The 26,308-nt window shown below is 49.5% G+C and overlaps 7 protein-coding genes across 7 annotated transcripts; 5 read left to right on the forward strand and 2 right to left on the reverse strand.

The window, feature by feature from the left end:
• Positions 1-3,952: 3,952 nt before the first annotated feature.
• LAJ45_08797 (uncharacterized protein) lies at positions 3,953-7,309 on the reverse strand (the record flags this gene model as incomplete). The annotated part of the gene is made up of 3 exons (XM_046118346.1): positions 3,953-4,172; positions 4,377-6,377; positions 6,501-7,309. 3 exons carry the CDS (start codon positions 7,307-7,309, stop codon positions 3,953-3,955), a joined length of 3,030 nt encoding a protein of 1,009 aa, XP_045968302.1.
• An 814-nt stretch (positions 7,310-8,123) lies between these two features.
• On the forward strand, positions 8,124-10,451 carry LAJ45_08798 (uncharacterized protein; the record flags this gene model as incomplete). Its single annotated transcript, XM_046118347.1, has 3 exons — positions 8,124-8,126; positions 8,196-10,094; positions 10,167-10,451. The coding sequence occupies 3 exons, from the start codon at positions 8,124-8,126 to the stop codon at positions 10,449-10,451; spliced, it is 2,187 nt and encodes a 728-aa protein (XP_045968303.1).
• A 614-nt stretch (positions 10,452-11,065) lies between these two features.
• On the forward strand, positions 11,066-11,623 carry LAJ45_08799 (uncharacterized protein; the record flags this gene model as incomplete). The annotated part of the gene is made up of 1 exon (XM_046118348.1): positions 11,066-11,623. One exon carries the CDS (start codon positions 11,066-11,068, stop codon positions 11,621-11,623), a length of 558 nt encoding a protein of 185 aa, XP_045968304.1.
• Positions 11,624-12,129: 506 nt separating this feature from the next.
• Positions 12,130-13,506, forward strand: LAJ45_08800 (uncharacterized protein; the record flags this gene model as incomplete). Its single annotated transcript, XM_046118349.1, has 5 exons — positions 12,130-12,456; positions 12,512-12,685; positions 12,742-12,967; positions 13,075-13,169; positions 13,228-13,506. The coding sequence occupies 5 exons, from the start codon at positions 12,130-12,132 to the stop codon at positions 13,504-13,506; spliced, it is 1,101 nt and encodes a 366-aa protein (XP_045968305.1).
• A 5,373-nt stretch (positions 13,507-18,879) lies between these two features.
• Positions 18,880-21,500, reverse strand: LAJ45_08801 (uncharacterized protein; the record flags this gene model as incomplete). The annotated part of the gene is made up of 3 exons (XM_046118350.1): positions 18,880-20,691; positions 20,744-21,404; positions 21,466-21,500. The coding sequence occupies 3 exons, from the start codon at positions 21,498-21,500 to the stop codon at positions 18,880-18,882; spliced, it is 2,508 nt and encodes an 835-aa protein (XP_045968306.1).
• A 618-nt stretch (positions 21,501-22,118) lies between these two features.
• LAJ45_08802 (uncharacterized protein) lies at positions 22,119-24,199 on the forward strand (the record flags this gene model as incomplete). The annotated part of the gene is made up of 2 exons (XM_046118351.1): positions 22,119-22,121; positions 22,175-24,199. The coding sequence occupies 2 exons, from the start codon at positions 22,119-22,121 to the stop codon at positions 24,197-24,199; spliced, it is 2,028 nt and encodes a 675-aa protein (XP_045968307.1).
• Positions 24,200-24,814: 615 nt separating this feature from the next.
• Positions 24,815-26,254, forward strand: LAJ45_08803 (uncharacterized protein; the record flags this gene model as incomplete). Its single annotated transcript, XM_046118352.1, has 3 exons — positions 24,815-25,439; positions 25,728-25,900; positions 25,958-26,254. 3 exons carry the CDS (start codon positions 24,815-24,817, stop codon positions 26,252-26,254), a joined length of 1,095 nt encoding a protein of 364 aa, XP_045968308.1.
• Between the last annotated feature and the right edge of the window lie 54 nt (positions 26,255-26,308).

Below are 26,308 nucleotides of genomic sequence, written 5' to 3' on the forward strand. Positions count from 1 at the left end.
GGATCAGCGAGTCTTTACCAGCGAGGAGCCCCCTTAAAATTATTAAGTTTCTAGACTACAAATAACGATCAAACAAATGAAACTCTATCTTTCCATCGAACGAGCCGAAAGGATAGCTTGTCGAATTCCTTTCTGCCTATCTACCTGATCGAAGTCACGGTCGCGCCCTTTCAAGGCACCCCCGTTACAAGCGGTGCAGTTCCTGCCAGATTCCATCCTCTTTAGCTACCGCACATAGGCGCTCTAAGAATGTACTCTGCAATTGATTCACCCTGACAGCCGCTAGCTTAACAGGATCCAAAACCAATTGACCTGGCCTAAAAAACATCTGTGGCTCCGGCTGCAAGGTTTCACTCCCCTCTTCAGGGCGGTGATCCCAACGCTTAGATAGCACATCAGGTTTGCCATTCTTTTCTCCCGGTCTGTAGACAACTTTGAAATTGTAACCTGCGAGGTCTTCAGACCATCTAGCTTGCCGCCTAGTGAGAACCTTGGTAGAGTTGAATTACTCTAAATTCTTGTAGTCTGTGAAAACCGTGATCTCATGCTCACAACTCTTGAGCATATGCTCCCATTCCCGGAAAGAGGCTACGATAGCTCCCATTTCCTTATCATGAATGTCATAGTTGATCTCAGCCGGGGAGAATTTCTTAGAATAGAAAGCTACCGGGTGTAGTTTCCCATCCTCCCAATACTGGGAGAGCACTGCTCCTTTGGCAAAGTCACTGGCATCAGTTTCAACCACAGTTCTTCTGCTAGGGTCAAAATGGAGAAGGATTGGAGCGCTTGTAAATATCCTCTTGAGTTCCTCAAATGCTTGTTCACAGGCTGCGGTCCAATACCATTTCTTGTCATTTTGCAAGAGGTTGGTCAATGGTTTGCAAACTTTACTGAAGCCTTCAATGAAGCGGCGATAGAAGTTTGCAAATTCCAGGAAACCTTGCAATCCCTTAATGTTTCAGGGTACTGGCCATTCCTGAACCGCCTCCACCTTATCCTCTGACATAGATAACCCATTCTCTGAGATGTGATAGCCAAGGTATTCTACTTCTCGGACATGGAAGGATGTCTTGCTGATGGAGGCACACAGTCTTGCTTCTCTGAGCTTCTGTAGGACCTTCTCAACCAGCCTTTCATGCTCTTCCTCACTCTCCGAGTAGATGAGGATGTCGTCAATATAGACAACCACTCCTTCATCCAGTAGTTCCTTTAGCACATCATTGATCATTGCCTGGAAGGCGGAAGGGGCGTTGCATAGACCAAATGGCATCACATTATACTGATACAGTCCATAGCGGGTTCTGAAAGCGGTTTTCCACTCATGACCTTCTGCTATCCTGATCAAATTGAAGCCATTCTTCAAGTCTATCTTTGTAAAGATCTTGGCCTTGAACAACCTATCCCTGAGCTCACTCATGATAGGCAGCGGGTACTTGTCCTTGACAGTGACCTTGTTCAATCCTCTGTAATCAACACAAATTCGCCATGTTCCATCCTTCTTGGGTATGAACAATATGGGCGCCGCTGCTGGGCTGTTAGATCTGGAGATCTTACCCAAAGACAACTGTTTGTCTAGGTACTCCCGGAGGTCCTTCAATTCTGGAGCGGAACATGGGTATAGCGGGCCAAATGGGGGAGCGGTACCAGGCAAGAGATTGATCTTCAAATCATTCCAGGAGTGCGGAGGCAACTCCTGTATCTTCTCTTGACTGAATACGTCAGCCCATTCCCTATAGCGGAGAGGTATCCTTTCAGCGATATCCCCTCCATCCTCATCATGCCATCCTGAAGCGGCCAGTTGATATACTACATCTTCTTCTTCCAACATCTGGTATAAGGAGATGAGTTCAAACTTGACCGCTGCTGGGAGACAGTTCTGCCTGCAGTAGTCACTTCGCCAGCTTATGGTATTGAGTTCCCAATTGATATCCGGGTTATGCTTCCTTGCCCATGCAATTGGCAGGTAACCGGATATTCCTTCTTCCAAAGTAGCCACCTCCCATCGGAGTGTCTCCTTATGATTTCCCATACTCATGTGGACTGGGTGAGTGTAATACTCTCCTCCGCCCATCATGACATCTCCTTGAGCATCATACATTGTCAGGGGTTGATCTCGCCGCACTAATGGAACTCCATGCTTCCTGACAAAACTCTGGTTGAGGATTGCTCCTGTACAACCGGTATCAAAGAGGAATGTCCCTTGGGCATCTTCAAGTTTATTCTTGACCGTCCATGACAGTCCTGCCTTCAGTATCGGCCTCTTGCCATGTACTGGTAAGGATGAGAGCTTCTCTTCCAACCTTCTTCGCTTCTGTGCGGGTTCTGGGCTTGATTCTCTTTGTCTTTTCTCCATTGCTAATAGCTGCGGGCACTACTAAGATCAAAAGAACCTTTGGTTCTATTCCCAAGCAATGATATAGCAAGAATGCATTGTGTGATGGTCTGGTAGCGGTTGGAAGTGTCTTGTAGCAAATGTAACTTTGGCAGAGCACTTACAGACCAGCTGTTTCGGGTTATAAACCCATCCTCAGAGTGCTTGGAAACAATCAAATGGGCTGTAACAGAGCCATCTCAACTGTCTGGTGTATGAGTACACACAGGGCCCGGTTACATGCTGAGAGTTATTGATAGAAGCCAGTTGCACAGTGACATGCAAGTACCGGCAGTGTGGTTAGCTACCAGCTGTCAGAGTAACTACATTCTGAGCGCTAGGAAGAGGATCTATTCATGGGAGTAATGACTAATGAGTCTATGCCTCGCCAATGACTAGATGTAACGGAGCCATTTCAACTGTCTGGTGTATGAGTACACACAGGGCCCGGTTACATGCTGAGAGTTATTGTTAGAAGCCAGTTGCACAGTGACATGCAAGTACCGGCAGTGTGGTTAGCTACCAGCTGTCAGAGTAACTACATTCTGAGCGCTAGGAAGAGGATCTGTTCATGGGAGCAATGACTGACGAGTCTATGCCTCGCCAATGATTAGAAGGCCGGCCAGAGTGAAGCTCTGAGTGCCCGGTGATCCTCTCCATCCTCCGAGCATGATAGGTCCGCCGGTAGTGGCAGGAACCTTGCCTGGGAAAAGTCTACTATAAGCGAAGAGCTCTACAGCAATGATTAAGCTTACGCCTGAGCGTTAGCTCATTCATGCAGGTCCCGGTTGTGTGACAACAAAGACTGCAGGTGTTACAAAGGCTTTGACTAAGGGTGGTTGCCTTCGGAACTGGAAACACTCGCTGACGCTTAGAGAGAAGCAGGGTAGCGATGGTATTGCTTCCCTTCCGATAGAAGGCAGCCATCAGCAAGCTCGCCTATTACCCAGGGCGCAGCCCCTACGTCCTGGCGGGCATTCTGCGCCACGAGCGCCCAGCGCGTCCGGCACCGCCAGAGTACAACCCTCGCGCCAGGCTCCGCCGCAGGACCGTCCCACTCTCTGGGACCGCCAGGAGATATGGCTCACGTCCGGAGGGCACTCGCCAATCCTCTGGTCGCCTGGGCCGCCATGAGATTCCCTCCCCCTCCGGAGACGCTAGGATGGAGTGACTCCGCCCACAGCACCTAGGAACTTTTGCTTCTTTTGATTACGTCAGTAGTACACGCGAGCACTTCCCAATGCTCTCACAGTTTTCTTGAATGCTCTCACGGCACGACGAATGCTCTCACGGCACGACGAATGCTCTCACGGCACGGCGAATGCTCTCACGGCACCGCGAATGCTCTCACGGCACCGCGAATGCTCCCGCGAATGCTCCCGCGAACGCTCCCGCGAACGCTCCCGCGAGGGCTTCCGCGAGTGCTCCCAGAGCACTCACCAATGCTCACAGAGCTGAGGCATTCGTCATACCCACTCAAGGTGAGGCAACCCTCATTTGGGCTCCTTTGGATTGATACACCGTCCTCAAAGGATAGGAAGGCCGCACCAGTCCCTCAAAAGATATCTAACGTGGGTATCCTCAACGCCGCTGTACGGTCAGTCGCGGGATACTGATACGAGCACTGTCCTGTATACTGGTGACGACTACCCAACCTTTGACGGACGTGTATGTTTCTGTCGATTCGTGAAAGGCATAATTAGCCTTGAGGTTGAGGCCATGGTACGGCTCGTCTGAAAAGCTCAATGTCCATGCATAAGCAGCAAACATGGACTGGCATTGACCTCCTGGAGCGAGGTTGCTGGATAGCCAGACTCAGATACTGAGCGGCCGAAACTTTAACTCCTTCTTCCAATCCGCATGCATAGCAGAACGACACGAATTTTGAATTAGAGAGTCCAATTGGGTCTAACGTTCCTAGAGCACTCAAGAATGCCCTCACGGCTTTACAAGTATTCAACTAAATTCATTCCACGTACGCAAGTCTATCCTAGTATTTACCAACCAATTACCAGTTTCCACCTCAAACAAATGGGCCATTCCCAATATACTCCGAATATTAACGACCCACATCCTCTTCCTCCTCCTCCTACAAACCTTCAGGAGCCCATGTGAGCTATCAGCGATACCACGATCCTTTGCCTCGAGTAGCTCCACTATACATAGTCTATGTGCTCGCCCCCCACTGTCCCGCAGCTTGAACAAAGCCTCGACACGTCCTGGTAAGCGTCCCCGAAACACTCCCCACTCCTCTGAGGACGCTACCGACACCCATACCCAATCCTTTCTTATTTTCCCTTTCCTAAAAGCCGCGTTTCCCGTACACCTGATATTGTGAACCTCGTACACCTCAGGTCTTTGGAAGATTGGTATCGGAACCTGCAAACATGTGAACATCTCCACCCGGCACTCTAAAATGCTCTCAGAGCTTCCGGCAAAGCTTTGAGAGCATCCCGCATCCTCTGCATACTCCTTTATCAGGCGATATAACGTGGTATGGCTTATTTGCAGTCCATCCGCAATATTGAAAAGTCTTTCCGATTTCGTGGAGGGGTTGCAAAGACGCCTTAGAGGCAGTCGGCCTTCTACTATGGATCGTTCATTTGGTGTTTTTTTCCGGTCTTCGATTTTAAAAATCTCAAGTAACTCCTTCAGGTTATCTCGATGGCTCCAAAGGATGTCGTCAGTGCTCTCAGGACCTCCAACAATGTCTTTCAGATTCAGCATTCGAATCTCTAACGCCAACCGCCGCCCCCCATAGTCCAGTATCTGCGTTGCAGCATCGACCTTGTTGGATGCTCCGTATGCCTCTTTTATCTGACGTACATGGGCGAGTTCGCTGATGTCGGTGGAGTACTGGGGAATGCTCCCAAAGCGCTCGACATGTTCCCGATAGTGCGTTAACACGTGCAATTTGATGAAGTTGAAGTGAGACCTTTCCCGTATCTCGCGAATCTCCTCCAAACCTCGCTGAGCGCTCTGGGAGCCTGAGGTCTTCACAGCTTTTGTCCGATCTCTCGCATCCTTAACCGTCCTCTTGTACGCCCGGAATTCTAAAAAGATATCCTTGTGCTTATGGAAATCCTCGAGATAGCTCTCCATATAATTCAGTGTGCTCGTCGTATGACTCCCATACTGCGCCATTAAGTGGAAGTCGATTAAGCCTCGTACACATTTCAATGCCTTTGCGAAGTCGCCCCTGACAGCCACCCCCGGGTTTCTCAAAGCAGCCGCGAGTGCTCCAAGAACGACCCGCCCCAGATTTCTCATCTCCTTCCCTTGCCATTGGGTTGTGGCACGATATGCCTTGTTCGGTACTGCCAGTCCAGGGTAAGGCGCAATCGAGGCCCAAGCCTTGTCAAATTCCTCCAATCGATTGTGCTTCTTCAAGAAAGCCTGAACCCACTCCATCATGTGCTTCAACATCCCTAGGTAGATATTGTGCAGAATGTCCGGTTTGTTGAGATCGTATGGATTAACCCTCGGCATACCCCAGAAAGCATTGAAGAGTGTCTTTACTGATCTCGCGACAAGGTATTCCACCGGTCCCAGGTTTCCCGGGTTCTCCCTGAATAGCTTTACCCTCTCCCGGTAATCCTCGTGATAGCGCGTAGGGCTCCGGCGAGTGCTCCCAAGACTGTGGAATTCCACCTCGCATCTTGGACAAGAGCTAGTACTAATATTTTGTAAGTTTGAATGCTCAGGTTGATCAGTGATCCAACCCGACAACACCGGAAAGCATAGACGTTCGTACCCGTCGGCGCATGCGATTAGCTCGCCTTCCTGAGAGCACTCCCGAATGCTCTGAAAGATCTCCCCAAGGGCGCGATGCAGCGCCATTTGACTCTGACGTCGTAAAGCGGAATTAGCGAGTGAGTTCTTCCCGAGCTTAGGTGGGACTGGCAGTAGCCCTAGGAGAATTAACGAATGCCCGGTGGGCTTGCTCCGGACCGATGACTTGATGTTCCCGATGGTAAGATAGATTGGCCAGGCTTTCTTGTCCCCACTAAAATTTGTCAAATGTGTGCCATCTGACGCGCATATAATTGGTACCACAGTCGACCCCTCCGGTAAGGTATTCTGTCCAGAAAGCATTAGCGACTGCCTCTAGAGCACTTGTGAGGCTTACCAGACCTGCGTCTCCCACCACCAATCTCCCGTATGCATTTCCCCGTACATTCTCTCGCCAGATTCATTATGCTCTACCACTGGCGCGTACACCAATGACTCCCGAAAGGCCCGTTGGCCTAGAAGATATCGCACAATTACCATTGGATCCCGGTAATAGTAAGGGATTTTCTCTCCCCCAATATCCACCTCCGAATGATGCCAGCTCGCCTTTCCCAATATGTCATTCATTTCGTCCAACCTCTTTATAAAACCTCGCCCAGTCCTGTAGGAGCATTCGCCACTGCTTGACGGAGCGTGTAGAAAGAAACTGTCGATATTTCCTTGTGAGGCCTTCGACAGTATGAAATAACGTGCCATTCTAAACTCGTATGCTGAGTTGAATGGGTGCCACGGGTATCGGAGAAGGTTTTGTGAGCATTCGTCGTAGTCCTCCGAGCGGTAGAGACGCTCCCCAGCACCCTCGTAAATCGTTGTCGCTGCCTCATGCCTATTTGCATCTCCATCTGTCTCTTCCATCATAAAATATGATTCGGATTCCAGATCTGAATTATTATCGGGATCTTGGTCATGATAATTGATACTGTTGCTCTCCGAACTATCCGAGTCGTCATGGGCATCTGAATAGGAATCGTGAATGCCTTCCGGGCTGTCGTGAGTGTCATCGGGTGCCTCTTGATCGCGCTCCAGGAGTAAAAATTGGTTTCCCAGCCATTCATCTGCTTCAAATGGATGTGTAGTTCGAAGATGTTTATCGAAGTTCGCGGAGGAGCTGTACCGCTTGCTGCAAAAGGGGCAAGACGATTTCATTGAAGTCTCATGATGCTAGCAAAGCACTCCTGAGTGCTCTAAAAATTTGGTTTCTGCCAAGGCCGAGGAGGCTCTTTCCTGCAGGTGCTGCTGCAGAGTGCTCGAATGATTTGATTTGTCAGCCAATGAGGCTCCTCTCACCTGCACCCCGGTCGGCAAGGCTGATTTTCAATACGAGTCTGATGTCATACATCACCAACCTAATACAAACATCAACACCAACACGAAGAAACACCCACCACCCCAATCAGGCGGCCAGTAATGCTAGATTCTATCGCCCTGAGCATCTGCACTCTCTCCCTGAGCACTCGCGGAGTCTCTTCAGATCGAGACAGTGTTCTCAGCGCCAAATTCAACACTAATATCGACTACGAGCTCAAAGAATACATTCTCTCCGAATCAGCTTCCTAGAGCACAGAGTACCAACACCAACAACAACACAAGCACCAACCCCAACACCAGAATGTTATCGACGTCACCATTGGTACCGTCAGAGCATCCCTGAGTGCGCCTGGAGCATTTAGATCAACGTCATATATTGAAGCAAACATTGAGTACGAGCACCCTCGAGCGCTTCTAGAGCATTCGTGGGTGCTCTCGGAAGCGTGATAAGCTCAAGAAAAAAGCTGATCGTACTCGGTATAAGAGCACCCCTCCCTTCCTTCAAGTTCGTGAGAAGTTCCTAACCACCTTCAAGTTCTCCTCTACCTATCACTTCAAGTTTTCCATTGCTTTCAACATTACCTGTTGAAATCTCATCCTTCAAGTTCCTCCGTTTTCAAGCGATTTAACCTTTGCAATCTTTATAAATAAGATGGTATTTCTCTCTCCTAATCCAATTAATTTTAGAACCATACTCACCACAGTGATACATTAACATTATCAGACTCCAAACACCGCTCAGAGCACTCCCGGTAGCTCACAGAACACAAATCAACTTCCCAATAAGAAGCGCTTGCGTGACATAGACGAAGACGATAACGAAAAGACCCACCGAAAAACCAAGAAACACAAATCGTCCCGAAAACATAAGAAACACCGAACTTCCTCAGGTCGCAAATCGTCCCGCAAAACTGTCAAGCCTATCCCGGAGGAGATACCAGAAACACCCCCTAAGCAGTCGCCAGTGCTTTCCGGGTTCACCCCGATCAACAAGAGCCGAAAACAAAACCCTGTACCTCCACCAATCCGGACTGAAACCCGGACTCCGCCAAATACTAACCTAGCTCCATCGGACACTGAAGGGATCTTCCCGAGTAACTGGGGAGCAACCCTAACTGATTCCGACTCCTTTCCCGACTTTAGTTCCGAACCCTCTGAACCATACATAAGTGACGATCAAGACCCAGCAACAGGTCCAGCAACAGGCCCACTAGCAGCAGTCTCCACTGCTTCCTCAGCACGCAGCAGTGCTTCACCAGAGGCCCTTGTACGGACGACCGTACTTAGGGTTAGTGCTACCCCACCAGCACCCGCTAGTGCTCCACAAAAGAACGTTGCCCGGAAGACCATAGTCCTAAGTCAAGTTCTCACTCGGTCCAAGTCTAGTGCAGTCCGCTCAACAGGCCCAGCAGCAACAGGCCCAGCAACAGGCCGCTCAACAGGCCCAGCAGGCTCTACCACTCCCTCACCAGCACCCGTCAGTGCTCCACCGAAGGTTCTTGCACCGGAGACCCCTACATTCAAGCCCCGACGCCCCTCTTGGTTATTTTCTAGTGCAAGCCTGTCCGAACTAATAGACCACCCCTCACCAGTACGACAGAGACAAATTAGACCCGAGCCATCGCCGATTGTCCAAGAGACATCCCCGAGTGTTCAAGAGACATCCCCGAGTATTCAAGAGACATCCCCGAGCTCGACCGCATTCAAGATGACTCAAGCAAGCAAAGCGAAGATGACTTTAGGTCTACTCAACCTACCTAGAGTGTACACCAGCATCCGCAACAGCCTAAAGGCGGAAATGCAAAATGTGGGTTGGGTCAATAAAAGCACGACCGGTATGGCTGCGTTCAATGCCCTATGCCTTTACTTGATGAACTTGCCCTCCCTCAACGGTTTTCTGCCAATTTGGACTGGGGGTGACTCCGATGCCCGTAGAGCACTGGCGAGTGCTCTACAGTGGCTCATCGCAGATGTTGGTATGAAGGATAGGTTATCAAAGGGACAGGGAGACCGTCAGTTCAAAGAGGCTGCCGGTGATAGTGATGATGATGATGACGGCGGTGGTCAGGCAGCCGGAAGACGCTCTCGCAAAGGGAAAGAGCGTGCAGTACCTCCGGAACTCGTGCGACCTTCCATAATGGTTACCGTGGTGGACCCCGATGCTCTAGGGGCATTCTTTATGCTCGTCCCACCACCTACTTATGACTGGAATGATCCCCTGAACGAACCTTCGTTCATCGGAATTTTGACCAAGATAACTTTCCCCGAGCTATGCAACTTGATCCTGAAGCACACCGCACCCGGCAGAGCAGTCAGGACTATCTGGGGGGCAATTGAGAATGTCCCCCCGGCAGCTGTTCCTCCCGTTCGGCCAGTGGAGGTACAAATTACCGATTCAGAGGAGCTCGAAGGTTGGTTGAAGAACAGCAATGCCAGGCCTCGGAGGATATTGGCGGTCCTCCACAGACCAGGCGCGGGTGCTAACCTGGGTGGTGCGGAATCCCCCCCGTTGAACCCGGCTTTCCCTCACGTTGAGGAAGATGATTATAGCATGATCGATATTCCTGCAGAGGATTCGGATTACGAGGAGGGAAAGCACCGGATAAATGCCAAAGGACTGAGGGTATATATGCCTAGAACTGATGCCAGTAATCAAAGGCTAATTCAGACTCTTGTTAGGCGTCGCGATAGATAGCAGGATGCTATCGACGATTTAGACCCCAAATACCTTAGGAAGTATCCTTTGGGTGTCGGGGTTGCTGACCCAAACTTCTTACAGGGGACGATCTGGACACCTGCCGGGATAGCAGCCAAGAGTGCTGCTGACGCACTCGCGGCTGCTGGTGCTGGAGGTGGTGGTGGAGGTGGTGGTGGAGGTGGTGGAGGTGGTGGAGGTGGAGTTGTGGAGGTGGTGGTGGTGGAGGTGGTGGTGGTGGAGGTGGTGGTGGTGGTGGTGGTGGTGGTGGTGGTGGTGGTCTAGGACCTCCACCGCCTTCGCGCGGACCTCCTCCTCCTCCGGGCGGCGGTGGTGGTGGAGGACCAGCTGGAGGCGGTGGTGATGGTGGTGGTGGTGATGGTGGTGATGGTGGTGGGCATCATTAGTTCCCTTTGGTATAATCTCTAACTTCCCTTCCTGCGGAATTGTCACTAACCTTTTAATCGTTGTTAGGATTACTCCCTGAGCACTCGCGATAGCTATTGAGGTGCGGTACGATTTGGTGTTTTGGATTTCCCTTTGTCTTGCGAGAGTATATCAATGGATGGGTTATATCGGATAGGATTAGATTAGATTAGATTAGATTAGATTATTCCAGGTAGTAATTGCATTGCTTTTATTTCAAAGTCGAATCAAACTCCTAGATTGCTCTCAGAGCACTCGGTACCGCTTCAGAAAGTGCAGTAAAACGAGTGATGATAAATGATGCGGTTGAGTGCAGAAATTGTGGTAACATAGGATGATCCCTGCCGTAAGAGGATTAGCGGTGCAAATTTTTCTTGATTAGCGGCGCAAATTTTCTCGCCAAGAATTGATTTCTAATCGAAGATATCGCGAGTGCTCCTAGAGCACTGCGGATATTCCTGCCAGTCATCAGAATGGCTCCCACCAAGCGCTCCTCCGGTTCAGCACCTCTTGCCCCAAAGCGCCCACGACTCCCAAAACGACCTGAAGAACATGAAGATTTACTGACTGACGAGTCTGAAATATCTTACCGAACATTGACTCCACTGCCAGCCCGCACTCGGAGTAGTCAATCGACCACCGCCGCTCAAATAACTCGGAAAGGTCTTCTCCGTTCCTCCGAAACCCCCACTGAGAGGAGCAGTCCTAGGAGGGTAGAATTTCATCTCCCCGAGGACCATACTGATAATTTTGAACCGCAGGAGGAGCCTGAGGCAATTGAGGCGCCAGAGGCAATTGAGGCGCCAGAGGTGGAAGAAACTGTTGATACTAGCCACTCAGACTATGATGATGCTCCGGAGAATGACCACGAGAGCTCTGAGGAGGATGAGGATGAACCGGAGGATGAACCTCAAGCCCCCCCCCATCTTACACCCAGAAGTCTCAGACGGTCGGAAAGAGACCTCATACAGTTCAGCCGACTACTGCCAGAGCACTGGGCAATGCTCGGAGGAAACCAACTGGCGCGGTAGCGGAGGTCATTGCTTCTTCCAACGTGTCGGTGGACGTGGTACAGGTTCGACTCTATCTCGCTCATTGATGCTTTTTAACATGTAAGTATTAGTGGCTAACGATTCAGAGGGGAACTCGACCAGGCGCGAAAGTAATACGTAAACAAGGTCAAGGGAGAGCAGCACCCACTTCAGCACCCAGCCAGAATGCATCCCAGAGAGCACTCCCGGCATCCCAGAGAGCACCCCCAACACCCTCACAGTCTAGGCCCTCTGCACCTGTTTATGCTCATGAGTATACCTCTTCTACGCGCCATATCGATTTTTCCTCGATGCGCTCTCGATACGGGGAGTCGTCCCCCACTTACCGGACATATCGTTCTTCACCGCCTAGCGAGGTAATTGGCGAGAACTCTGTGAGCAGTCGTCAGATTCCTTCAAGCCAACTTCACGGTCAAGGTAGATCGCGAAGAGTCTACGAAATCGAGTACCTTTCCTCATCTAGGTGGGGGGACGAGAGTACTCCGATGCCGGAAAGCGAGGGTATTTTGATTCCGGGAAGCGAGGTTAGTATTCCGGAGGACACTCACGACGTCTTTGAGAACACTGGCGACATTCCTTCGAGCCAATGGACTCAGAGGTCTGTGGTCCCTAACTCTAGGAGTGCAAATGTGCTGTCAGTGCAGGCTCAGAGGATTGAGAAGGAGTGTAGCGTGTTAATCGGGGAGCATACTCTTCTACATGAGCCCTTTCCACCTGCAGCAAGACTTTCAGTACTGGTAGTGAGCATGTGGGCAACTGCTAGTCGCCGAGTGGGGTGTAGAGTAGACCTTGATCAGGTCGTTATTAAACAGGTGAGTGCCCCCAAAAGGATTACGAGTGCTCTGGAAGCATAATTGAGAATGATAGGTCAGAGGTCTGCACTCCCGTGTCCGTTCCCACTTGATGCACGAGGTGAAAGGGTGCCTGGAGGACTCTACGATATACGGGCTTGGAAATTTTGTGGGGCCTGAGGCGAGGGCGGCTCAAGTGGAATACCTTTTGAAGAATGATCGTTTCTTGAGCCCCCAACAGCATTACGAGGTATGATGCCAGTGGATGCCCAGAGAGCACTCGGGATAGCCGGTAACAGATTCTAGACCTACCGACTGCGCTTCCTGGCTCCGGAAATTATCGATATATTGTATTTTAAATACTTCGATGGGGTAAGAATGCGAGGGGTTAGGGATCCCGAATTTCTAGAGCGGATAACCCCTACCCTTATTAGCCTGATATCGACGGCGATCTGGCACGGCATTCGGGCGTGGTCAACAGGGAGTTACGTGAAGCCTGATAATTTTCAGTCGCAGAATGAGAGTGTTGTGAGTAAGTATGGCCCGATGCCCTCATTGATATGGCGAGTGCCTTGGGAGCAATGACGGATGCTCCTAGGGCTATGCGGGATTGCCAAGCTGACATCCAAACACGAGTAGAAACGTTCAACAGGATGAGCAACACTTGGAAGGGGAGAAGTAAACAGAACCAGGAGGCAACCTTGGAGGTAATCAAAGATAACCTTCGAGAAAAGGTATGATACTTCTAGATGCCGGTAATGCGAGTGGTATTCTAAATGCTAACCCTAATAGATACGAGATAAAAAAGGGGTAACGATTGAGATTATACCGGAGGAGGGTTTTAGCGAGGACAATGAAGCTCTGGCTGCGGATCTTGCCGCATTCCGAGATGCTCGGAGAACACCCACGAGTGCTCCAGGAGGTCGGGTTGATTCCGACAGCGCCCAGGACGAAGTGATTGATGCCCGACTTCGCGGCATTGACACCGAAGAGGAGGGGGAGGAGGAAGAAGAAGAGCCGGAATTACCTGTAGCGGGGGATTACGAAGGGGGGGGGGAGGAGGATGTGTAGAACAATCACGAGTGCTAAGAGAGATAGTGGGGGATTTCTTCTGATTCGTATATTGTATTAGGGTTAGTTAGGGTGTTAAATGGCGTATTGTATTTAGTATTAGGCGGAGGATCACGGTGTTGAATACACCAATTCTCAAAGTGCAGTCGCGAGTGCTCTGGAGACAGTAGAGATCGTCGTGCGAGTGATGTTGTTGTAATCTCATGGGGGAATTGTGAATACCAGAGGCCGGAACGGCGGAGAGGTGTATGCCTAGAGAGAACGGGGCGCCGACATGTAGGAATCGGTACGTCGGGCATGAGCCAGATTTCAAAGCACCCCATCCGGCAACGTCAGGGGGAGTCAGGGCAATCATTCTATCCCAGAGCCCGCTGGAGCAGTGAAGAGTGCTCCAGGAGCAGTCAGGATATCCAACCGTGCAACTGGCGTTCTCTGGCGGGTAGAGTGACGTCCTAGTTACACCGGGCGCTATTATTTAGTGTCGGGGCCCGTTGTGCGGACTAGTGTGCGCTGGGGCGGAATAATGTGCGCCAGACCTCGCCAGGAGCACTGGCGGTATCTCTGGAGAGGTAGTTTACCTACCGAGCGCCCTGAGCGCCCTGAGCACCCCGGGCGTCTGGCGAAGGCTACAGGTTTGCTGATGACTGCTTCTGCCCATAGTCGCTTGTCATTGAGAGGAAGCAACATGGTCCTAACTGTTTCACCCATTGTTCGGTTAAGTCTTTCAGCAACACCATTGGACTCCGGAGAGTAAGGAGGGGTTAACTCGTGAACAAATCCCTTGGAAGCAAAGAAATCTTGTAGCTTTCCATTGACGTATTCTCCTCCATTATCAGTCCCGAAACGTTTGATGGGCGAACCATATTGGAGTTCCATCTCAGTCACGAAATCTTCAATAGCCTTGGGTGCATCGGATTTCTTCTTGAGAAAGCGAACCCATGAAATTCTGGTCTTGTCATCAACGAAGGAAATGTAATAGAGGGAGTTTGCGTAAGAAGGAACGGGAAAAGGTCCACACAAGTCAGAATGAATAAGTTCTAACTTGCTTTCCGCTCGAGTATTAGTAGATAGTGGTGTATGGTGTGTAGACTTAGCGAGTGAACAGGTTGGACAGTGAAAGGAATCAGGGGCAGGAGGAATGATAGTGGTGTCGGCGTAGAGGTTTCTAGCTGTCTGAATAGAAGATGGAGCTAGATGTCCTAGAGCTGAATGCCAAAAGTCATAGGTAAGAAAAGCAGAGTCGGTGACCTCAGGAATCTTAAATAAAGAACCGTCAAATGAAGCTTCAAAAATCGTTTTATTCCTTTTAACAATAGAAATGAAATCCCCCTCTCCCACCATAGTATACCCTTTTTCTCTAATTTTCCTCCAGGAAAGTAAAGTTCGCTCAAGATCAGGAACATAAAGAACATCGGAAACACGAAAAGAAGAAACAGATTCATCCCTAAGTACACAGTCCATCACCACAGTTCCCTTTCCCCTAACAGACATGGAGTCCTTAGACGAGGATCTCACAAATCTGGAACATTTCTCGAGGTGTTCGAAACGTCCTAGGGAGGGACACATGTGAGAGGTTGCTCCTGTGTCAAAATAGAATGATGTGTTCTTTACCTCTCCATTGTCCGAGTCAGTCGTGACCATAGCGGTGTCTCTTTCTTTTCCTTTGTCCGAAGACTTCTGTTCCTCTTGGTGCTTCTTGAGCTTGAAGCATTGGCTCCACGTATGCCCTAGATGTTTGCCTAGGTTGTGTTTAACGCACCAGGTACATTCTTTCGGCTTCTGTTGACGAGACGCAGATTGAGAGGAGGAGGAGGAGGACTGACGAGGAGACCTGGCATTCCTTCTTTCTGTTGTAAGGAGAGCCGTTTGAGGAGAGGAGGAGACAGGGGAGGAAGGTTGCTCGTGATCCAAATCTAAGAGACGTTGTTTGACTTCGGCAAAAGTGAAATCATCTTTTTTAGACAGGTTATCTACAACGTTCTTCTGATGTCGGACGAGGAAACCTAGGAGAAAATTGCGCTTCGCTTTGTCTTCATCCAGGAATTTAGAGAAGAGTTGGCGATAGGTGTCAGACGAGGATTTAGCCGGCTGATTTAGGCGTAGCCATTCCTGCTCGAAGGATGCGATGAATGTAGAGATGGGTTTTTCTGAATCGTAGGAGGAGGGAAGGGAGACCAAGGACATGATCTGGGAAACGAGTGCGAAGGCAGTATCTCGGTAGAATTCGCCAAGCAGAGACTCCAACATCCTATGGGGGTGGTCAAGCTCGACAATTTTCTTCAAAATGTCCTGAGATACCACCTGGATGTAGACAGCTGCTGCTTGATGGCATAGCGATTCATATGCGGATTTTTCGGCGTTATTGGCGTCGTCAGAGGGTTCCGCTCCATCAACAACTATTTCATAGACTTTCATGCCCTTCCATACAAGCTTCATTGAAGCTGCCCATATATTATAGTTCGATTGTCCGGTTAGGACACGGATGTTATCGAGCTTGATAGTGATGGGTTTGTCGTCTTTGACGCGAGTGGAGAAGGAGAGAGAAGACTTTTTGGCTGACTCTTTTCCTTTGGCAGACATGTTTGAAGAGTTGGATGAGGTAGGAGAAGGGTAGATGACGGACGAAAATAAGCCGAAGAGCATTCTTGAATTTCTGGTGTCGATAAATCAGGATGATTGGTGTCTAAAAGAACACCGGGCTCATAACCTGCAAGAAAAAGGAACAACGCGAGGGTTGTGCGGAAGGACACAATAGCGGTTAAACTATTAAGTCGTCGCCCTGATTTCGAGACGAAGAGAATTCAAAGAATTTAGACGAGAAACGGGAGCAGAAAGCTTAGGTTCTAATGTCTATATTATATGTATCGCTTGATTGACAAAATCAGAAGAAAGAGAAAAACAGCCCGATATTTATACAAGAACCGTGTCCCTTCCGACCGAGAATAGAAAAGAGAACTAAACAGGTGGGAAGCCATTTGACCCGAGAAACTGCCAAGAAGTATGGAAACAGATAGAAGAGTGTCAGGTGCGTAAGCATCCGATCACATACATACGAGTATGAGTCAATGTTCTAACATAGAAAAGTAATACTCGAGATGACGGCCCATATGTAAAGTAGAAACGTAATAGAAACCCAAAAGAAAAAATAGTTTAACAGTATAAACCCCGTATTCCTTATCAAATGACTCGTAATGAAATGTATGGAGATAAACAGATATTAACGAAGTAAATGAAAGAAACAAAGATCACCGTAAATTCCAACAGAAGCACCCGCTAACGGTTAGAGAGAAGCGGGGTAGTGGTGGTATTGCTTCCCTTCCACTAGAAGGAATCACCAGAACTTAGTAAGGAAGTAGGAGCAGGGAATGGAATTCTTTGGAGTATAAGTACTCAGGATCCTTCTCGCCCAACTATCCGATTTCCTGATTTCCATCTTGCACGGCCACACCTTTTCTATCGGATCCTAGCGATAAGTGGAAAGGCTGTCCCCGGTACATAGAGTCTGTATGGAATCGTTATTAGAGCTACATTTTCTTGTATGCGCATAATGTACCATACCAAAAACCCTAGGTTGGACTCGGGACGAGTCTACCGGAGAGGGGGGTAGTGTAACAGAGCCACAGTAGGGCTGTTACAAAAGTACCTGTTCTACCAGTCAAGCCATACGACCCTAGGGTAATCACAGCTTGTTCTTCATCGATGGGTGAAGATAAGGGGCAGATGACCCCTACCTCTATTGGTATGAAGGGTAGGGATCCTGGCGAGCAAGAAGTCTTATAAGTCAAGCTAGGCGACTGGACCAAAACTAGAGCAGAAGGACGAGCATGCCAAATACGGAAGGGTAACCCCAAACATAAGTTACCCTACCTTGGAAGTCAACCTTTGAGGTGCAATAACTTAGCAACCGATGCTCGGAAAATATGCTTTACCACGTCAGAAAGGATCCTGACGATGCTCCGGTCCATTTGGGGTGGTTGAATGAACGCATTGCGGAGTTGAGGAAACACTGCAAAATAAACACGTTTTAGACCCCCAAAAATAACCCCCGGAGCGTCGTACCACCGGAACCCTCCTATTTCAGCCCGGTGCACATTTGGGGGGGAGTAAGAGTACGACCCAAGCTACCAAAGCAAACCTTCACTTTACAAATACCCAAATCTATTCTAAATACTCTGAATAAGCAATTGTTGTCTGGTCAGCTGTTTCCGCTAGTTCCTAGGATCCCGACCCGTTCTTGTTGGAGATTGCGTGATTTGACTCGGACGAAAGTTCGTCCGCGGTGTGGTAGCAACTCTTCTCTCCCCCTCATAGAAAATAGTCGTGGTGTCCCTGACTAGGGAGGGACGGACGGCCTAGGAAAAAAAAGCCGGAACAAGGGCGCGGAACATCAGCAAGCTAGCATCCGCCTCCGGGGGATTGTCCCTTTCTCCAGAGGTTGATGCCAAGACAACTAGTCTCCCTACCCCTCCCATGTCTCCTCACCACCTCGCCTAATCCGTTGAGCCTCCGGAGTAACCTGGCACTCTCTGGAGAACTCTCCGCCTCAATTTCTTCTCTTGAGTCTCTCCCGCTTCCTCTTTAACCAGGCTTCTCGAGCCTTCTAAAAGGCTTCCTAGACATTTCAGCGGGCCTCTCGAGCTTCTCACAACCCTCCCCAGCCACTCGACACCCTTAGACCACTCTCCAACAGGCTCCGCGAGCCTCCCAAAAAGCCTCTTGAGCCCCCTCAACCTCTCTCAAGGCCCCGACTCGTCTTATAAATCTATAGGCTTCTCGAGCCCCCCAAACGCTCTTCAAGCCCCACTTAGCCACTCTCTAGGCGCCTCACGCCCCCCCTTAAACCACCCAAAATCTACCCAACAGGCCCCTCGAGCCTTCCAAAAAGCCCCTCGCGCCACTCCTGATCTCTCAAGCCGCCCGGCTAGTTACAAAACCTAACACCTAACACTTTTACTTGAGCCTTTACCAGCCCTTGGATTTCTTATCTGTTGAATCCTATATTGCCCATGTATATACATATCGTTTAAGAGGACCAGTCTTCAGAAGCATTTGCCTAGGCTCCTTAAGCCCTCGTTAACCTTATATATGGAATTCGTTCCAAGTTCTTAAATCTACTCTAGTGTTTACCAGCCATTGTCCCTGCCCCAATTCGAACAAATGTGCCATCCCCAAGACGCTACGAGTATTAATTATCCAAAATCTTTGCCGGGAGCGCCTCGCGACTCTTAGAAGTCCATGCGAGCCTCCAGGAAGGCCCCTGTCCCTTGCCTCCAGCAGCTCAACCAAGCAAAGTTGATATGTCTTTCTAGTAAAGATATCACGTAGTCTGAATATTGCCTTTAGGTGCCCTGGTAAACGTCCCTGAAATGCTCCCTAGGGGTCCGTAGTAGCTACCTTAATCCAAGCCCAATCATTCCGAACTGCCCTTTTCCTGAACAAAGCCTCTCCAGTGCATCGTATGTTATGTATCTCGTAGCTATCACTCTTTTGGAACACTGATACTGGCACCTGCAGGCATTTGAAATACCTCACTGGGTAGTCAAGAAGGCTCAATAAGCCTCCTTCTTCCCGTTGTAGTCCCTGATCATATTCCGATACAGCTCTGGCAAGTGTAGTCCTGTTCATCTTGATAATGTCTGCGATATCAGATAACCTGGTCGCCGAATTGTCCGGCGTCGTCATCTTAGGTTTCTGTGGTGCATCTCCGTCCAGCAATCGCTCACTGCCTCCTCTTTGTTGGTCTTCATTTTTGAAAATCTCCAATAGGTCTCTCAAGCTTTCTCGATGGCTCGGCAGGCCCTCATAATGCTCGGGCAGGGAGAAAACAATATCTTTCAAATTCAACACTCTCATCTCCATCACCATACGCCTTGGGTGGTAATCAAGAATCTGGACCGTGGCATCTACCTTATTCGAAGCAGTGTAGGCCATCTTAATTTGCCGCCGATGAGCCAACTCACTGACATCCGTTGAAAACATGGGTATATTTCCGAATCGCTCCACATGCTCTCTAAAGTGTGATAGTAGATGCATCTTAATGAAATTAAAATGGGACCCCTCCCGAATCTCTTGAACCTCTTCTAGGCCTCTCCCAAGGCTTCCGGAGCCTTGCAGTGCTTTTGTTTGATCCTTGGCGTCCTTCCTCGTTCGTTTATAGGCCCGGAATTCGAGAAATACATCTTTATACTTGTGGAAGTTTTCGAGATAGCTTTGCAGATACTCTAGAGTCTCCTTTGTATGAGTTGTATACTGTGCCATGAGGTGGAAGTCAATCAACGCTCGTACACACCGCAAAGCTCTACTAAAGTCTTTCCGTGCCGCCATTGGAGGGGCTTGTAAAGCCACCGCAAAGGCTCCCAAAACTATCCGGCCAAGATGTCGCATTTCTTTACCCTGCCACTGTGTAGTTGCTCGATACGCTTTGTTGGGCACAGCGAGCCCTGGATAAGGCCCGATGGAGGACCAAGCTCGATCAAACTCCTCTATTCGATTGTGTTTCTTAAGAAACCCCTGAACCCACTCCATCATGTGTTTCAATAGTCCCAGGTAGATATTGTGTAGTATGTCGGGCTTGTGGAGATCATAGGCGCTGGTCCTCCGCAAGGCCCAAAAGGCATTGTAGAGGGTCTTTAAAGACTTTGATACAAGGTATTCCACGGGTGCTGCGTTAGACCTATTATCCTCATATTCCTTTACAATCTCAACATATCGCTCCTGAATCCGTGGCGGGCTTTCGTGAAGGCTTCCCAAGCCTTTGAAATCAACCTCACATCGTGGGCAGGCATGATTGTTGATATTTTGTAGCGAGGCGTGTTCTGGCTGATCGGCAACCCAGGCACATAGTATAGGGAAACACAGGCGATCGTAGCCATCAGCGCACGCTATAAGCTCACCGTTTTGTGCAGGGCCCCGAAGGCCTTCCAAAATCTCTCCCAAAACTTTGTGAAGGGCCATCTGGTTCTCTCGACGATGTTCATTTGCACGTACTCCCAATTTCCGTGGAACCGGTAAAAGAGCCAGAAGTATGAATGCAAAACTGGAGGGTTTATTGCGTATTTCTGAAGTGATATTTCCAATCGTTAAGTAAACAGGCCAGGCCTTCTTGTCACCACTGAAATTCGTTAGGTGCGTTCCATCTGATGCGCAAATCACTGGTACCACTGTTGATCCCTCTGGCAGAGTATTCTTAACCTCCGTTAGAAAAGGCTCAGTAAGCACTCACGAGGGCTTTACAAACCTGCATCTCCCACCACCAGTCTGCCGTATGCATTTCACCGTACATTCGCTCGCCTAGCTCATTGTACTCCATCGTTGGGGCATACACCAAAGATTCTCTGAATGCACGTTGCCCGAGAAGGAATCGCACCACACTCATAGGGTCCCGGTAATAGTATGCAATCTTCTCGCCCCCCAACTCGACCTCTGAGTGCATCCAACTTTCTCTTCCTAAACCGTCCCTAGAAACCATCTCATCAAGATGGCGTGTAAAGCCTTTTCCATTGTGGTAGGAGCCTTTCCCTGCGCCTGCCGCTCGAAAAAAATCGTCTATTTGACCCTGCGATATGTGGGATCGCAGGAACCAACGTGATAATTCAAACTCCTTTGCTGATTTGAAAGGTTGCCACGGGTTGGACAGAAGGCTCTCTGAGCTCTCAGAATATCCTGTGGAGGGGAAAAGTTGCTCCCCTGCACCCTCATACACGGTAGTTGCTGGTCTGAACATGCTGTCTCGTTCTGTCAACGAGTCTGTGTCATCGTTTGATTCATTATCAGACTCGCTTTGGTCTACGCTCGTGGGACCCAAGGAAAAGGTCCCAACATTCAACAATTCGTTTCCGTATAGTCCTCCCGGGTCTTCTACAAGGTTCACTGAATCCTCAGCACGGCGTGTAAGCTGACTGTTGTACTATTCAACTGCCTTCTCTGCGTGGACTCTTGAAAGATGTCGATCGAAACTACCAGGACTTGCGTAGCTCCTTATGCAGAAAGGGCATCGTGATCTCATTGTTGATTGATATTTGATGTTACCGCTAACGCGGAGGTGTCGGGTGGGCTCCTAAGACCATCCAAAAAGCTCCAATGACTTGGCACAAATGATTTGTCATCTTAGTATTGGCAAATAGCTCTCCACACACTAAACCAAAACTGACCCCGTTAATGCAGAGGTGTCCGGGAGTGCTCCTCAAGCCATCTAAAAGGCTCCTAAAGCCATCTAAAAGGCTCTGTAAGCCATCCAAAAGAAATGACTTGGCACAAATGATTTGTCAACCTAGTCTTGGCAAATAGCTCTCCACACGCTAAACCAAAAACTGACCTAGTGCATGGTGGTTAGGCTTATTGAGCTCATAAATGTGTTTGTTAGGCCTTTGAAAAGGTCCGAACCACCAACCCGAGTGATATAGCATGACCCAACTTCAACAAACAATACCAACTCGATATATGACCTAGTATAGGATCCTCATCTAGGAGAATATATATAGACACCCCCCTACACGCTCGCGGAGCTTTCTAGTAGGCCATTCGCACTCTTGATACTCCCCCAAGCCCCCAAGTTAAGCTAGGGTCAGGATTTCAACTAACGTTCACTTGAATATAACCCACGGATATATAAAATGGTACGTTGACCTTTCTAATTCTAAATACATATCATTCACATATCTATACACAGACTCGACCTTTGGGAGAATTCCCCCATTGCCCTGGAGCTTGGTATTCCTCCGACGAAGACTCACGAGAACGCAAACGTCCGCGCATTAGCGAATCCACCCCAACCCCAATAGCACCCCCTCTGGCCTTCGTCAACCCTCCAGTCGAAGCATCCATTCCGGCCGAAGAAGCACCTGCAGAAGAAGCACCTGCAGTCGAAGACCAGGCCTTTCCGGAATCTCCCCAAGCCTCTCAAAGCACACAGGCATACGCGGACCGCTTGGTACTGGCATTTGACTATCTCAAGGAAGGCGAAGAACCACCTCCAGTTGAAGAGGACTCCCAGGCCTCTGAAGACAACGATTTCGAAGACTTTGACTCGGTCGCTCTCCTAGCAGCGTACGAAGCACACATACAGCAAATCAAGGACCACCACGCCACCCTCGCTGCAACAAAAACAGTTGTACCAGAAATTGCAAGCAGAACTAGTAGAGCCGATACAGAATCTCTCCCAGAAGCCTCTGGTAGAGCCTCTCCTGGACCCGAAGGCCTAACAGGCTCTCGACCACACGCATCCAGCCTCGAGGTAGGCCGCTCCGCCTTGCAAGAAGAGCAACAAAGCAAAATCTCCAAACCCCCAACTCCGAGTCGACCCCCCTTTGAATATACTGGTAATCCGGAAGAAAGTGACACCGAAAGCGACACAACTATCCTCGACGAACCCGACGCCCCCCAATCAGCAAAGGCTCGTTCAAAGGCTCCTGCGACCCCTGAAAAGGCTCAAAAGGCTTCAGCCGATTCACCAAGCATGCCACCACGCAGGGGAAGAGCCTCAGCTGCCTATAAAATTACCAGTATTGAACAGATGAGGGAGATTCTGCAACTTACCGGAAGAGATGATGTCTACAGGGCTCTCCGTACTGCGCTCAGTGACCAGATGACAAGAATTGGCTGGGTCAACAAGACAACCTCTGGACTTGATTTATTCGAGCAATTGAGGGATTGGCTTATAAATCACAAAGGTCTCAAAGCCTTAAAGCAAAGTTACATGAGGGAGGGCTCGGGGGCCTCCGAGAAGATCAAAGCAGCCCTCGGTTATCTCATTGGCGACCGATCCCACAAAGTGAACAGAGCCCACACCCGTGGAGCCAGGGCTTTAGCCGGGATCAATGAGGGGGGAGGCGAGTCCAACGAGAATCCCACCTTGGCTGCGGCAGAGGTTTGGAAGGCCATGGGAATACCCTACAGGCCTGCAATAACCATACATGTTATTGACCCAACGAAGATGGGAGCCGTCGTCAGGGCGGCTTACCGTGAGATTGACTGGTACGGTCCAGCAGCACTACCGGTGTCTATAGGCGTCCTCGAGGAGGTGTCCTTAGCAGAGTTGGCCAAGGTCGCAATGAAGCGTGTCCCAAAGGTTGCCGACGGTCTGCCCCCGAGGGTCATCCGGGCCTTCTACGGAGCCATGTCAAACGGACCCCCTAGGACGGCTGGGGCAGCGTATGCACTTAATCCGGAAAATGTTCGTATTGGTGACGCGGAGGAGTTGGAGGCCTGGCGCAAGACCAGTGAAGCCAAACCTTTGAGGCTTTGTGCCGTGCTCCATAGGCCTCGTGCACTGCTTGCCGGGCCTAGACATAGACCCGAAACTCCTCCGCCTGATGGGTGGGAGGACCTGGATGAACACGATTTCCAAATGATAGAAGTCGATAAGGAGGAGCAAATGCTTACCTTTATTGATAAGGTAAATAACACTGGTCTGAATTTTGCTATGCCCCAAAGCGATACCGGTTTCCAGGAGTTAATGGCGGTATTTGATGAACGGGTGGAAAGATACCAAACAATAGGGCGTAGGCTAGTTAGGCGGTATAGATTGAAGTTTCCGAATGGCATTGGCTTTATGTCTTGCCACTATGACCGCCTCAAGATTTGGACATTGGCTGAGAGAAACCATCTATTTAGGCATAGCGGCGGCATAGTTGGAGACGAAAACGATGTCGAAGGAGAAGGCGACGACGATGAGGATGACGATGACGGTAACTGATAATGCTAGCTAGGGGCGGCATGTTAAGCTATTTGGAGGCTCGGGGAGCCTTCTTGGGGGATCATTGGTTTGTTGATCAGTTTTTATTTTTTTTATTAGCCAAGTGCCCTATCTGGTAAGTGTAGTTGCCTTTTTAGGCTTTTTATATCTGTTTTGGAATTAGCTTACCTTATCTATTTGGTGAGCGCTACACGTATGTTCGGCTAGAGAAGGCTTGAGAAGCCTTCTTCAAAGCTTGTTAGGCAGTTTTTTTCTTTTTCTATTTCTGGTGCAGCTGCCTCTTTAGACTTTCTTATTTGTTTTAGGGTTAGTCGCCTCATCGTAGCATTTATTATTACTTATAAGATCTGTTTTTCCTCCCGCGTTTTCTTCATTGGCGATTCAAAAGGCTTCCTAAGCCTTTAGACGATAGGCGGGTGAATATAAGCGGTATAGCTCAGCCCAAGAAAATGCAGAGTTTTCTGCTCGCCAAGCATTCGGATGACTGCATATAGCTTAGCCAACTAAGAGAAAAAAAAAGAATATTAGAGGTTGCTAAGCATACTGTATTAATAGTGAGCCTCGGAAGCATTCTCCAGTGCCTACCTGGCCATTCTTTTCCCCACAAACATTATCATGACTTCCCAAAGGCAAAGAACCACCAAACGTGCCATTGACGATCGATATGGTGCAACCAACACTACTATCTCCACCTCTGTTAATAAACGGCTTAGGGAGGCGATGAGTGTTTCAAGTGTCGCTAGCAGTGTGAGGTCGGGATCACCTACAGAGCTGGATACTGACCAAGATTCCTTTCATGGCCCTTCGGGCTATCGAGATGGCCCATTGAGCTCGCCCGGGGGCCAAATATTGGTAAACGGCGTTTTAGAAAGCTCACAGCCGTGGATTGACTTCGACGATCACCCAGTGGCGGAGGAGGACGAGGTAGATGTCTATGAGGACGATTATGACGACTATGAAGAGCCCGGGGACGAAAATTCCCCACCCGTGATGCCCTTATCTGAACGAAGGGTGTCTCCACCACCTCCGCCAACACGAGCACGGCCTACACGGGCACCACCACCACGGGCACCGCCAGTACCCAGCCAGGGAATTCGTGCTGGTAAGAGGCCAAGGGAGGCTCCTGTAGCCTCCGCCAGGGCTGTTGCAGCCTCTAGGAGAAGAATTAGTGGCACAGCAGCCGAAGCAATTCTTTCATCTGCCGTGGGAGTTAATACAGTACAGGTATTAACCACAACCCGTAGGTTGCGGATAAGGTGATAACACCAGGCAGTATGGAAGCCGTACGACGGTTACTTCAAAAAGGTCGGGGACTCCCTCCCGAGCCATGAGCAGGGCTTCCCTAGCTTCCGAGCCCGAGTCTACATCACCAAGCACCTCATTTCGCTTGTCTAGTACATTGCGAAATGAACATCACATTGAACGTACACCTCCGCCTTCTCAGCCCTATCGTGCAACCCCACCCACGCAAGCATGTGCCACACCAGCGCCAGAGTCAGTTTACGGCTCTGACAGGGGGACGTGCCAGCGGAGGCAAAGCCGATTATCAGGTATGCTAAGGAGCTTCTCTCGCGGCATACATTGCTTGAGGAGCCTTGGCCAATGCCTGAATCTCTTACCGTTAACGTCCGGCGATTTTGGTCGGAGGCTAACGTTCATTTTAATACAAACATAACCCTAATTAACAGCGCGAAGAGTGAGGTAAGAGCTGATCAAGCCTCCTAGTAGGCTTGTTAGCCCTGTGCTAACTATTCACAGGTTCAAATCGCAAGTTCACGAGTGAGATCGCACCTTGTGTTTGCAATCAAAGACTTTGTCGCAAAAGGCCTCTTATACGGCTTGAAGGACCTAACAACCCCAGAGACGAGGGCTGACAAAGTTAACTATCTACTCGAGAATGATCGTTTCATTAGTGACCCCGACAACTATGCCGTAAGAGCTCCTTTCAACGTGCTATGGGGCTTTATAGGCCATTTCAAAGGCTCAACCAGCCTATGTAAAGGTCTAACAGCTATTAGACAGGTCGTCGACACTTTTGGGCCCCAGAGATCGTAAAAGTAATATTTCTAAAATATTACAAAGGTGACAAGATGCGTGGAGCGAAGGATC

This window comes from Morchella importuna (assembly GCF_003444635.1).
Source record: "Morchella importuna strain M04M26 chromosome Unknown Morimp01GS032, whole genome shotgun sequence".
Taxonomy (NCBI): Eukaryota; Fungi; Ascomycota; class Pezizomycetes; order Pezizales; family Morchellaceae; genus Morchella; species Morchella importuna.